Raw genomic sequence first — 14293 nt, forward strand, 5'->3', positions numbered from 1 at the left:
AATTGTAATGTCATCGCAGTATCGCGCTGTCAGTAGAACAAATGAAGACTAAAGCGGAGTGTGGCGCTCTGTATACGATTTTAGCGCCTTACAAGTGCGGACACTTTTTAGCGCGGACCCGACGTCCATATAATTGTAAGTCAATGACCAATACCAATGATTTTTTAAAATCAATTTAACTAAATAGAACACGTAGGTATACTGTACGCTATACATTTTTCAAATGGCATTTTTTAAAAGGCCAGTGGCCCTGCCCCTCAACTCAAGCAAAATGAACCGTATTAGTAAGGGAGAAAATATATCGACTCTTAAAATTTAACTTTTGAAGTATATTCAGTGGGTCCGGCTTATATTTACCGGGTTAAGGTATTTTAAAAGATGTTTTCAAGTTTCGAACCCAATTTGTCTGACAACTATCCATTCGTTGGTACGATTTAGTTGTTGGAGAACCAAATGGATGAAAGCGCTTCGGAAAAATCAGTTTGCTACAGAGTAAATATTTATGAGAAAAGTGAAAACTAATTTAGTCCGCTCGAAAATAAAACAATTTATCTACGGACAACGGCGCACCAGACTACACATTTTTATTCGAAAATCGCCTCCAGGGCAACGAAACAAGATACGTCAATGTGTAGCTTGATGTGCTCGCGTGTGTACATGTCAATTAAAAATACTAAAGATTAATTCGTTGTAACCAGGCCGTTGTAGTTTTCTTTATTTTTCTTAATCTTTGTACGTATGCTGAACATAAAGGCAAAGGAATTCAAGATTTTATTATCAAGTAACAATCCTTAATGCGATTTTCTAGAGTTTTTTAAATTATCTTATTGTAGGCATAAATTTAGAGCATTGTTTCGTTATGCGTGATTCTTAGTGAAAGTTTTGTATCCGTACAGTTTTTTATATCAATTCTAATGTTATATTCCAATTGTTAATAACATTAACGGAGTCAAAAAAGCAGGTTTCGAAATTAACAAGAAATTTAGTTTTTTTTGATAATTACTATGATAAATATAATCCTGATAACTCTACGATATATATCCAATAATTATCCATACTGATTCACAGTTTTATCCCTTTACTTTTTTTACTGAAAATGACAAACAGGGAGAAAATTTAATAAACGAAGAAACGTGTTTAGGAAAACGGCTTGCGATTTTTTTCGAAACGAGTCGTGTGCTTGATGGTACTTGCCATCGGGCATACGACTCGTTCTCGTTCGTTCGCGACATACACGCCTGTCCATAACAGTTGCAGTGCCACTCACGAGCTTTAAATCGCAAAGATAATGTGCCTGTAATTTCACCAGTACCCTTTTAACCCTTCAAAACCGGAACGCAGTGATGCTGGTATTACTGCTTGGCGGCAGAAATAAGTAAGGCAGTACTAGCCTGGATGCTCTACAGCTACTAACTTGTTATCTTTGGGTTTGGGACTTTGACTTTTTTTGAGACGGACATTTGCTACAAACCACAATACCTATGTGCACCAAGATACTTATCGTGATAATTATCATTCCAAATCGTCGCCTCACTTTCTCAAACGATCTATCTATCGTATAAAGCACAAAGTTACTGAAATGCAGAAAATGTATTGTATACACAAATTTTGCACTTTGATTTCACATCACATTTCCTTCATATTTACACACTAGCTTTTACCTATTCTTAAAGTAATGCATCCAAATTACCACCCTTGATAATAATTTAAAATAGAAAGTTTTGCCATCTCCTGAATAATCACTCTTTATAAGATACGAGTTTGACAAAGTAAGGCATCGAATTATCACTTCGAACCCTGTTAAAAAGCAACATATCGTCGGGGACAGTGCAGTTACGCGTAACTAGCATTTGATTATGAGTTTCCATTTCGGCAATTTAGTGGCCAAACATGCGCGCAAATGTCGTGGCAACCAAACTAGCGTGATTTACGGGAATCTTTTGTTAACAGTCCGTAGACAACTTAAATAAATGCTTACTGTGCAAAAATGAAAGTCGTATCCATTGAAATAACAAAGTAATAACATAAAATCCCTGTCCTGTAAAATTTGGTTTGGTGCAGATACGCGCCATTTACCAATACTACATACGCGGATTTTCACTATCCCCGACGACGTGTGAGTTTCTATGCGAGCATGTGAATTGAAAATCTTTTGTTACTAGTAGGTACTTTTTAATCCTAATTAACTCCAACTGACGTTAATAATACAATGTATTTTACTTCCATAGAGTCCAAACCATCGATTCTATAGTAAATTTCATAGACCGTGAGGTGCCAATAGTGAACGTGCGAGGTGACGTTCTCTTCAACTCATGGGGAGAAATGTTCGATGGATCAGGTGCATTGTTTGCGCATGCACCAAGGATCTACAGTTTTAGTGGAAAGAATGTCTTAACCGACCCGCTATGGTATGTAATATTTATACTAATAGTAAAGTGACTTTAAACGCTTGCAAAATATTACGCATGCCAATATATCTTGTTTTTTTTTTTATAATGGACAAATCGAAACTATATTTGATTGCGTAAAAAACGTAAATACTTAGAAGTAAAACTTACTTTTCACCTTTTTTTTCTTCTATTTCAAAGTATTGTTCTTGTCGATTAAGCCAGGTCATTTGATTATAAATTCTATCCAAAATCTTTTTATTCGATGCCATTTTTATCTTGTTAAACGGACCAAATATCGCTTTTCTTCGATTTTTTGTTTTGTGTTGTTTTGTGATATTTTTGATAAAAGTGTCGTTTAAGGAAATTTACTATACAGACGAAAATAATGTCAATTTCCAATAGCACTCATATATTTAACGTAAAGGTTTCCGTGAAATGTACAATACTACGAAACTGAACATGCTTACCTTTATCCAGCCATAGTAATATCGCTAAAACCCCGTCAATGCCTGTCCCAATTTCGGGAACAAGTGATTTATTAACCTTTACACATTTAACCCGAAACGCATCGATCGTAGGCCAATAAAAGCTGTTTGGCATGGCGCGACACCCAATGGCGAACCAGCTATGGACGCGTTTTGCGACGCCTGGCATACAAGCAGCCCTGATAAAATGGGTTTGGCGTCATCACTGCTTTCTAACAAGCTGTTGGATCAAGAAACGTGAGTATCCTGCTTTATTCATTCATAAATAATATTTACTTTATTTATTATTTTATTTACTACTGTATATATTATATACAGTAGCAAATAAAGCATCATTATTATCAGGACGTAAAGACATATTTTTGTTAAAAATGAAATTATTTTTTCTGGTCTAAATCGCGTATACTTGTTTTTTGACTCAGTCTGCCGTGACCATGGGACCTGTAATGAGCGATTGAAACGTTGGTCTGTTTGAAAAAACAAATATGATTCGTTTCCAAATTGTAACAATCGTGAAAACCTAAGAACTTAATATGAACATATTTTATTTATTTGTATATATCTTATACGATAGGTCGACATGGCACTTTGATGAAACAAACTCGTACTAACAAGAAAAAAACTGGGCAACGAAAGTTTGGCGAGCAAACTGAAAATTTTAACTCTATCGATCACACATAAGGAATACATTGACCACATTTATAGTATTAATGGGAAAATCAGATGGGCAGAAGTTCAGGATATTGCTTCTTATACACCTCTTAGAGTGGTTACATACGACTACTTTTAGGCGATTGCATCGATGCAAACGCGCGACTGCATCTATACAAACGCGCAATTGCATCAATGCACTCGCCTATAAATCCCAAGTGTTGCGATGCAATCGCACGTTTGTGTCGATTGATTCGCGCGCTTGCATCGCGTTTGTATCGTTGCTTAAAATCGCGAGCGTGTGTAAAGGTAGATGATTAGCGACTGCATAGCGTTTGCATAGCTGCTTAAAACTCACCGTGTGTAACCTCTCTAATATTTGATTTGATAATATTTTTTTTGTTTCCAGATATTCGTGTGCCACTAGATTAATAACATTGTGTATTGAAGCAACGCCAGTTGATACAGTGAGGAGAAAAAAACGATCAAAGTAAGTACTAATTTAGCGTAAACTAATAATGTGCCTCAGCGTTGTGACGCTTCGAGGAGATCTCTGTTTGAGACCAGGTTATTGGTGTGCCAATAACCTGGTCTCAAACAGAGATCTCCTGTACTCTGCAGCCCTCTTTATAGTAATCGACGTTTTTACCGAAATTTAATTATTAACATATCTGTAATCAGTGAACCGAGATCTACAACCCCCAATAAGCCGTTTTTTCATATCTTATTTAGTTTCAGTTTTATTGTTAAGTAAAATCAACGTAATTGACATTAAAAAAAAGAACCTTAGTTGCCAATTTCTCGGAAGTTACCAATACGCAAATGTGGTAGTTATAATAATGATGGCAGTATGAGTACCATAGCAACTAAATTGATCTTACCCGGAATCGAACCAAGACATCCTCGTACAGCTGGGCGCTCAGTGCAAACCGTTGAGCCATCGAGGTCAACGGAAAAAGACCACATCGTCCGACAAACACCAACTCATTTTATTTAGATTCTAGCAGTGCGATAGGTAGTACGTATTTCGTCACAAAATTTAAAAGAAAAGGAAAGAAATTGTGATGCAATGACCATATATACACCAATATATATACACGAATTACTTTAAAAATCTCCCTAAGTGAGGTATAATTATGAACTTAATTCTATGGGTGAGACATAAAAGTAATATTTTGAAATTTTGATTTTTTACAAACATTGCTTTAGGATGCTAAATATCACGCAGTGGTAAAAGACATTAAGTCCTATCGTCTTTCGTTTTGTAACATATTTACTGGGCCTCAAGACTAATTTTAAGTTCCTCTTTCTCTTTAAAACGCTTTGTAGTAAAAATTACTATTTGGACTTAAGATTCTTTACCTCTCACCTACAAAATTTATATATCGTTTTAACTGCTCGCTTCTGCACAATAAAAATTGTTTTAATATTTTAAGCTGCGACTCACAGTAAAAGGCCATATGACATAATACTGTGACAGTAACTGACGTGAAAGGTTCTGGATGTCTCGATGTCAGTAACTTCTGACTTTCCGCATGGCATAAGCAGCAGACCTAAGCTTTCTTTTATATTTATTAGCGTTAATGGAACTTATTATATTTATAAAGAAGTGTTTAAAAGAACATTGCAGGATCACGTAATTGTGATAAGTTACGTATACAATCATAACAGACTATTTTGTGTCATAAAATTGAATATATCTAAAGAAATTGGATCAATTAATAATTTGCATGAATATAAAAGTTTTTTTTTAATTTTCTTTTTTCTTTTCTCCCGACGCAGTCGAGTCGCCAAATGGTTTTCACCGTATTCTGAGTCGTGTTCGGGAGTTGCCATTAGGAGGTCGCGCGTCCCCACGGTCTCCAAACCGATTGTAACCTCGTGTGGCAGTGTAAGCTTAGATTAGATGTCCGACTAACGCAGAGTACTTCAGCTACCCCGGGTATACTCTAGAGCACAGGTTCATACCCCGTGCCGGAGTCTGTGTGTACGGTCGCGATGACATCTGTGTCAAGCGTCTCAAGAGCTTTGAGGTTCCGACTTTTTCTGTTTTGTGGCTTCTGGTCGACGTAGGAGTTACACAAATAGTGTACTGCTGTGTTTACCGATCGCACAGTGGAGATCAGGAGAGAACCAAACTGTTCCAATATCTGAGTGTGACGTCTGATGAAATTCAGCAAATTCGCAACTAGTCATTCTGGGGGACTTTAATGCTCACCATCAAGAATGGTCGTTCCCATACCAGGTGACCGATCACGCTGGGAGAGAGACGCGAAAACTTGCGTTAACGCTAAGCCTTTCCCAGCTTGTCAGTGGTGCCACCAGGATCCCAGATGTTGAGTCTCATACGGCTAATTGCTTGAACCTTCTGATAACAACTGATCCAGACTGCTACTCTGTGGTTGTGGAGGCCCCACTGGCTACTTCCGGCCATTGCTTGGTGACAACTCGTGCTTGGAGTACTGCTGCCACCTTTGGGATGACTCTGCTACATACCAACTGGCCACTTTGGATTCAATTGGCGACTGTGGCAAGAGGCTTATACGTGACTCGGAATTAGTGGAGGCGAAGCTTCAGAGCCTTGAACACCGCCGTAAAGTTGCCTGCTTATCGGTATTTTATGCGATATGTCACGGAAAGTGTGCGATTTAATTTCGCCTTCCCCTTTTCAACACCGGGGGACTAGGCGTAGGCTTGGGTTCCACCCCTATGTTGTAGATATTCCAAAGATTCGCACGAAGCGTTATGCTTCCACATTCATATGGCGAACGGCTATGGAGTGGAATTCCCTGCCTGCAGACTTGTTTCCTGAACTTTATAGCTTGGGCCTTTTCAAGGCGACAGTGAATAGGCATTATTTAGGTGCGCATGCTCCATCGTCGACCTCATCGTCACTTTCCATCAGGTGAGATGGAGGTCAAATGCGCACTTATATTTTATAAAAAAAATCAACTATGGTAGAATAAGCTTCATTTATTTAAAATAGGAACTAATTATTCCATATAACATTGTGTTATTCAACAGATATCCCGGAGAAAAACTCTATTCCCCAAAAGACTTCGATGGACAAATGAACGAAACTAGAGGTGTATTATAGATGTTATATTCTAGATATTTTTCCAAGTAAGAGGAAATGTGAAGACTGTAAATAAATATAAAGATACTGATCGTAGACGTATTGAGGTTTAGAAGCAACTATTACGTGGAGCATATCGACAATATATCAATGGAGTATATAAAGCAGTGCTTTTATTTAACGTATATAACTTTCCAGTTATGTACTTGATTCTGAAGCAAATTACTCGGTACATTAGAAAAATCGACTCCTCTTATGTAATCCATTGTTAAATCGATGCTTTCAATGAATACTACCAGCTTTATTATTTTGTCATTTTCTGTATTTTTGTAAACAGCCATATTTAGTTACTAATATTATGCTCTTCAAATTTTGTGAAAAAAAAAGAAAGAAACAAAAAACAAAATAAAAATAGAACAGATCAAAAAAATAACATGGCGTAGTGTTTATTGGATGTATCGAGATACACAAAAATAGGTAATTTTTTTCAAAAATTACTTTTTACTCATTAGGTCAAATACAAAGTATGAAAATTATGACTGTTTAAAATTTAATTGCTAAACCTCGAGAATCGCAGGTATTATGTACATTTTAGTCCTTTCGATACATTAAAACGTTCTTCTGTAAAGTTATGAATTTGGGCTTACGATACTTTACGTAGGAGGGATTGATGTGTTACAGTAATTTAATATGTATCCAAATGATTAATTAATAATTTTCACAGTTGTATCTTATATGTATGTGTTGTATCGGTTAGATGATACTGGAAAGATCTATTTATCTGTGTCAGCCATTTTCAATCTGTAGTTGCTGTAAATATTAGGTTATATTCTGTCTATAGAGCTAAACTTCTTGTTTTGTAGATAGCCAAAATTATCGATGTAAATATACAATATGATATTATAAATAATTCCTGAATAGTTTTACTGTATTTACAATTCCTGAAAAACTGCCATTTTTGGTAGACAAATGTTTAATATTATTACCTAGGTATGTTTTTTATTTACTGTAATAAGTATGAATGTTTCATGTAATAAACTTTTTCTTTTTATTTTCGATGATTTATATTGTTTATATATTGGGATTGATAATTTACTCTTAATTATCGTAATAAATATTTTAAATATCTTCATGAATATTAAAATTATAAATGAATATAATTATTATAACTGTGATAATAATTTTGTTATTTATTATTATTATTATAATATATACCCATTATTGATATGAATATTAATTTCAATACACAATAATTATTAAGTCTGTATTTATTTTAATAAGTTTCTTGAGTAAACGAATAATTTTAGCTGGTGTACACTTATACATATTAATTAATAAAACTCGGCAAGTTTTTCATTGTTAAAAGGAGACGCTAGTGGAAATTTATTGTACTTAATAAGTACAGATTGTTTTTGAATAATAAAGACCGTTTTTGTATGTGCATTCTTCATTTAACCCTCCCTTGGTACTGTAGTCTAGGCTCTACTCTATGAGTAGAACTACTAGCTGAGTGAATATAGTTTTGTATATAGAATGTGTTTGAAAAAATAGATCAGAAGAAAAGAACATCTTGAGAGATCTAAAAGTAACCTCAAGAAGTGAACATGTAAAAAAGTACAATAAATATCAAATTTTGAAGATTATCCCAGTTTATATTTATAAAGTACCTCTCGCTACGCATCCTAAGCTAGGTCCCAGCTTACAGTAAACATTACACTATACTACTGTACTACTTACTTACGAAAGTTTACTTTTACATTTACATCTGATGCATCTGGAATTATATACTCAGTCTGTATTATTTGTTTGACTTGTAGTTACATTTTTTTAATTAACCAATTGTATCCAAATCCTCCACTATTCCCTGCCCTTGGCGATTTGCTATCATTACGAGTAGTACCCAAGCCATCAAGATCGTCCCGCCAACGCCTACTCGACCATTCCCGTTGCCGCCTTCCATTCACGGGCACCCAAGACGTGACGACGTTTGCTCACTTCTCGGGTTGCATCCGGTTAACGTGGCCCTCCCAATCCCATTTGAGCCTGGTTGTTTGGCTCCCCACATCAGGCCAGTAATTCTTCTATTGCATACTCGGTCAATGCCTTTAAAGCCCAGAATGCTGCGTTCCATCGTCCTCTAGTAGATCTTGAGTTTAGACTTCTGGAGCTTCCATTTACAATATTATATACCATGTTAAATTAAGGCTTATGTTCCTAATAACGGGAATTTGTTATAATCGTCTTGCTTGTCATGTGGATTAGCTAGAGAGGTAGGATTGGAATTTTATAATGAATATATTTACTGTACAGTATAATTATGTCAATATATCTAGGCAATATTCGTGTTTCGTCTATCGTCGGTTTTCTACGAATTGCCTTTTGCACTTACTTGGTGCAGATTGATGGCTATAAACTGACTTGGAAGTTGCGTAGTATATTGTTAAGGAGTATTATTATTATAAAAAAATATTTAGTATCAGTAGAGCTTGTGAAAGAGTATGTCAAGGAAAGTACTGCCACCTTATATATTTCTGTCGCCAAGGCGTAACGTCAAGCTGATTGAGAAAAAAACTACTCTAACGATATTCCTATTTTTTAAATAATATGTTGCTTTAAGCCGGAAAGAAGCAAATTTAAGTTAATATAGTTGATTTTTGGAATATTTTTTTATAGAAAATAAACAAAATGAATGTGACTGTAAATGCCTTGATCTCAATGATAATTAATAATAAATATTGCGTGCGCCTGATGGTAAGCTACACGCCTATCCATAACAGTTGCAGGCCACTGTGCCCGTCACCCTGAGACATATGTTGACAAGTCCCATGTGCCTGTAATTTCACCAGCACCCTTAGGTACCCTTCAAAAACGAGAACGCAGTAACGCTAACATTAAAGTTTGGCGGCAGAAATGGATAAGGTGGCACGACTTCCCTGGACGAACTCTTTTCACAAGGAGCTACTGCTACTAAAACATTTTTTATACAAGTACGGACTTATTTCAATTCAATTATTGCTTATGTACATTATTATAACAAAGATTCCGAAAAACTATTAATTGGCAACAAAGATAATGTACGTTTGTCACACTGCTCCTCAGTAGAATGTTTATAAATAATTCATGTCGTCTGACAGAGGGCTCTTATTAAAAATATACGAAATCAACAGTCTTTTTTTTATTCTGGTTACATGGACTAGACCACACTGTATAGTGGAGCTCAGTATAATCTAATTAGTAATGATTTTGTAGCAGTAGAGCCCTTTGTGAAAGAGTTTGTCCAGGGAAGTAGTACTACCTACCACCTTACCTATTAGTTGTCGATTCGCAGCGAGTAAGTGCTGGAATGATCTGCCACCTTCGTTAAAAATGCCAAAACGATAGCATTTTAAAGAATATAGATTCTTTCAAAAAAAGATGTAAACCATGGCTACTGTCTGTGCAGAAATCGAGTAGAAATTGGTCGGTGGTTAAATCCGTTAGCAACACTAAATAAATAAATACAATTTTAGAATGTTTTCTGTTTTTAATTACAATTTTTTTTAATTTTATACATTTTACATACAGTGCAAACACAGGCAGCCTCTATTAATTGCTTGCTATTTAGTATACACTCCGCTTGCCGGTCTGATGCAGCAAGCGAATAGCTTTAAGGTGAAGCCTGAAAATCAGCAATGTTGAGTCTTCATCCTTTTTGTCACATACGGTTCTTTTGTTTTAATTGTTCGATTATGTTTCTTTATGTGTTTTGTGGACAAATAAATGTCTTTTTATTTTTATTTATTTATATCTGCCGCCAAGCATTAATGTGAACGTCACTGCTTTCCGGTTTTGAAAGGTATGGTGCTGGTGAAATTAGAGTCACATGGAACTTTTCAACTTATGTCTCAAGTTGACGGGCGCGGTGGCATCGCCCTCTCAGATATTTGAAAGCTCTAAACGATACTGCAACTGTCATTGACAAGCGTGTATCTTACCATCCTTTTTTTCCACCCTCTAAGTTATTATCACTTGGTGTCATAACAAAATAAAAAGATAGTTTTACAGCTTCATAAAATTAACAAAGAAATCAAAACAAAACAACAATAAATTACCTAGTTCTGAATTCAAATGACTATAGGTGACAAATATATAGTAACTTGATATTAATAAATAATCTCAATAAAGAGTACTAAAAAACAAACCTCAAAAATGTGTGAAATACAATCTATTTGCCAAGTTTTGAAAACCGGATTCATCCCCTAGTTTGCCACTCTTAGAGATAGAACATTTTCTTCCAAAAACATTCATCAAAATCGGTTCACAAATGGCCGGCGTTATCACGTAACATACGTACAAAAAAACATACAGTCGAATTGAGAAGGTCCTCTTTTTTTGAAGTCAGTTAATAAAATAAGTAGTTTATAAGTGAAAATAAAGATTACTATCATTAGAAAACCAAAGTTATAGATTTTTATATAGAGATAAATATAATCAGTCGATACTAGGCAGAATATCAATTAGCTACTAAAGCTCAGCAGATACTTCTGTTTTATTTTTCTAATTTTTTCTTTTTTCAGTTTTTAACAAAAGTTTACGTTTGAATACTTTTTTCATTAACTAAGCATGTTATCTTTGACTTCAATCATCCCAGGTCACAGTACGAAATTCAAACATTTGGGATTCGTGTTATACTGAAGAAGTGTATTTTTATGATAGTGTCAAATTTCATGTAAGTATATCTGTAGTGGAACGATATTCATGAAATTTTACAATTTGAGAGGATGTTAAAATTGCTTAGCACGTGGCACTTCGATGTGGAAGCGCAATCACGGAACAGCTTAATTAAAAACAACTGAACAATTTTTCGTGATTAAAAATTTTGTGTCGTCTTTATAGTAGAAACAACAATAACTTCAAAGAAAGACGACGCTTTCTATATCTTAATTTATTTTTACGACACTCATGGGAAGATAAAGAGTGTTTTTTTTGTAAATGGGACAGTATAGGGAAATCTGAAACCATAGAAGATACAAGGAAACTGTTAAGACTTTTAAAAAAATTAAATCTTTTTGTGAAAATAAATTGGGCATAGTAAATTTTATGGTCAAGCGTGTGTTGTCATTAAAAATTAATAAAGAAATAATAAACAAAATAAATAACATTTTATTAAATTTGACCAATTTCTGCTGTTCGATTCTTCTCTTTCAATACAATAAAATCATTCTTATAAGTAACTTAGTCTATCAGCATTAATCAATTTTATTCAGTTTCTTTAAAAAACAAATTTATTCAATTTGGCCAACTTCTGCTGTCCCGATTTTTTTCGTCGTGTACAATGAATAATCCTTATAAGAAGTTTAGTCTATCAACAATAAAAAAAATTGCCAATTTTATTCATTTGTATGAAAAGCATTTTACGAAATTTGGCCAACTTCTACTGTCCCAATTTTTTATCCCGTACAATGAAATGATCCCTTCATAAAACTGAGTTGATCAGCACTAAAAAAATTATGATCAATTTTATTCATTTCTACAAACAACCCACGCTTGACCAAAAACTTGACTATGTCAAAATTGTTTTCATAAAAAAAGACTTGATGGTTTCTAAAACAGTTTCCTTGTATCTTCAAAAAAAAAGGTTTCGGATTTCCCCATACTGTCCCATTAAAAAAAAACATTCTGTATAATACAATCTTAGTCCGTACCGGGAATTACACGCAATACGGCTTTTGACATTATATAAGGTTAGGTAATGTTAAAGGTTTATTGCTAATAGCCCGTAAATATAGTGTAAATATAGGCCGTAAATCTACTTACGCAGTAAAGCTACTTTTTACAAGACAGTTTATGTAAGACAAATAATATTTCTGCCACTAAACAGTAATTTGAGCATTGCTGCGTGTCGGCTTTGAAGGGTAAGGGTATTGGTGAAATTATAGGTACGTGGGACTTTTCAACTTGTGTCTCAGGGTGACATGCGTAGTGGCGGTGCCCTTCAGATCTTTGCTATTTGAGGCTCTGAGTGACACTGCAACTATTATGGATAGGCGAGACGTTTGCCACCAAGCGCACGGCTTTTTCGTCTTGTCTCTTGGTATCATACAAAAAGTCAAGCCACCATCACTTCCAATTTACACTTTTTGAGTAAAATACGTTAAAAAATATGGCGTTTATTTTTTTGTTAGCTTCACAGTAAACATCTTTTCAATTTGATTCCACCCTCACCGTTCCTCCGTCGACTAGAAGGTCCAGAACACTTCATCCTTATGTCGTTGATATACCACCTACTCACAGTAAGCGCTTTGTGAGATTGTGGCCAAGCGTGTGTCTATTATTTATAAAAACAGAAAAAAAGTGTCCACAACATTGTAAAATAATAATTAGAAATAAACCCTGTAGTGGTTGTATGAGTAGAAATGCCCAGTTCCACACGGAACATAAACCAGTTTTAGTACTTGACAGCGGTCTTGTGGCCTTTAATAAATGGCCGCTTGGTGACGCGGCAGTTCCAGCGTTTTTTTTTTGGAATTTATTATATCAGCTGCATAATGAGCGGTGACGTTTATTTTTACGTCGCTACGATCATTGCCCTGAATTACAGAATGGGGTTAGTGGATTATTTTTTTATGGAAAACTTCCGTAAATGGAAAATATTTCCCCCAGACAAGATTCGAAATGAAAATATCTGAAATCGCGTATTCTTCAAACAAGTCAACTATTCCTATTCTTCTTAACTATATGTACAGGTCACGTGATTACAGCTGACTGAGATGGTAAACAATGGTAAGTAATTTTCGTTAAAATTGTAAGTTGTTAGTCCCGAATTCGGTGATGGTTCTTACTGAATATAAAGATCGAATCCAAAGAAAAATTACAGAACTCAAACCTGTCTACTCTTGTTCTCCCTCCAACATCCGTCCGAAACCATTTCTGTGAAGTCAAGTATGAAGCTTCATTCGCTTCCTGCGTTTTAAACTTGGTCGAGTATTACTTCATCATCCCAGCTCGTTAACACCCACTGCTGGCTATAGGCCTCCTCTTTTGCACACCAGATCAATCGGTCCTGTGCGAGTCACATTCACAATCATCTGGCCACCCCGACGATATCGTCCGACCATCTAGCAGGTGGTCTGCCGGGTACAACTTAGTGACCGCTTTGGTCCATCCATCGGTCGTCGTCCAGCCTAGTAACGTGTCCTGCCCATTTTAGGTTCGCGATCCGCATACCAACGTCTACAACTTTTATTCGCTGTCGTATCTCCACGTTAGGTATACGGTCGACAAGGGAAATGTCGAGCTTGGTGTGCTCCATTGCCCTTTGTGCTACTCTGATTTTGTACACATGAGCGGCCATGTTTCGGTGCTGTAAGTATCGGCAGAACGCATTGCTTATAATTACTTATATGCATCGAGTATATAACCAGAAATAGAGACAAAATAAGGGCCATACATTACTGGTAACTCATCAGTGATACATCACTTATAAATATCAATTCTCGTTTGCACTGAAATTACAAATTAGAAAGATGAAATAGTGCAACGCCAACAACTGACCTGTGTACGTCTTCATATATTCCAAAAATATTCTGTATTTATTGTAATAAAGATAGTATCTCTAACTATGGCATGCTGTTCCATTCGGTGGTGTGGGGAAAAACAGCAAAACATCTAATTATAAAACAAACGGAATCAAATTTCGTCGGTAATTAAAT

The 14293-nt window shown here is 35.4% G+C and overlaps 1 protein-coding gene across 1 annotated transcript in view; it reads left to right on the forward strand.

Annotated features, from left to right (window-relative positions):
• Positions 1-6715, forward strand: part of LOC113234077 (collagen alpha-1(XVIII) chain-like) — a 139285-nt gene extending 132570 nt beyond the window's left edge. The window contains exons 20-23 of the mRNA XM_026469319.1: positions 2229-2408; positions 2969-3112; positions 3936-4016; positions 6551-6715. Coding sequence (XP_026325104.1) covers positions 2229-2408; positions 2969-3112; positions 3936-4016; positions 6551-6623 — 478 coding nt within the window. The 3' untranslated portion in view covers positions 6624-6715. The remainder of the gene's footprint in view (positions 1-2228; positions 2409-2968; positions 3113-3935; positions 4017-6550) is intronic.
• Positions 6716-14293: the final 7578 nt, after the last annotated feature.

This window comes from Hyposmocoma kahamanoa, unplaced genomic scaffold (genome assembly GCF_003589595.1).
Source record: "Hyposmocoma kahamanoa isolate Upper Pololo Valley unplaced genomic scaffold, ASM358959v1 81, whole genome shotgun sequence".
NCBI classification, from domain to species: domain Eukaryota; kingdom Metazoa; phylum Arthropoda; class Insecta; order Lepidoptera; family Cosmopterigidae; genus Hyposmocoma; species Hyposmocoma kahamanoa.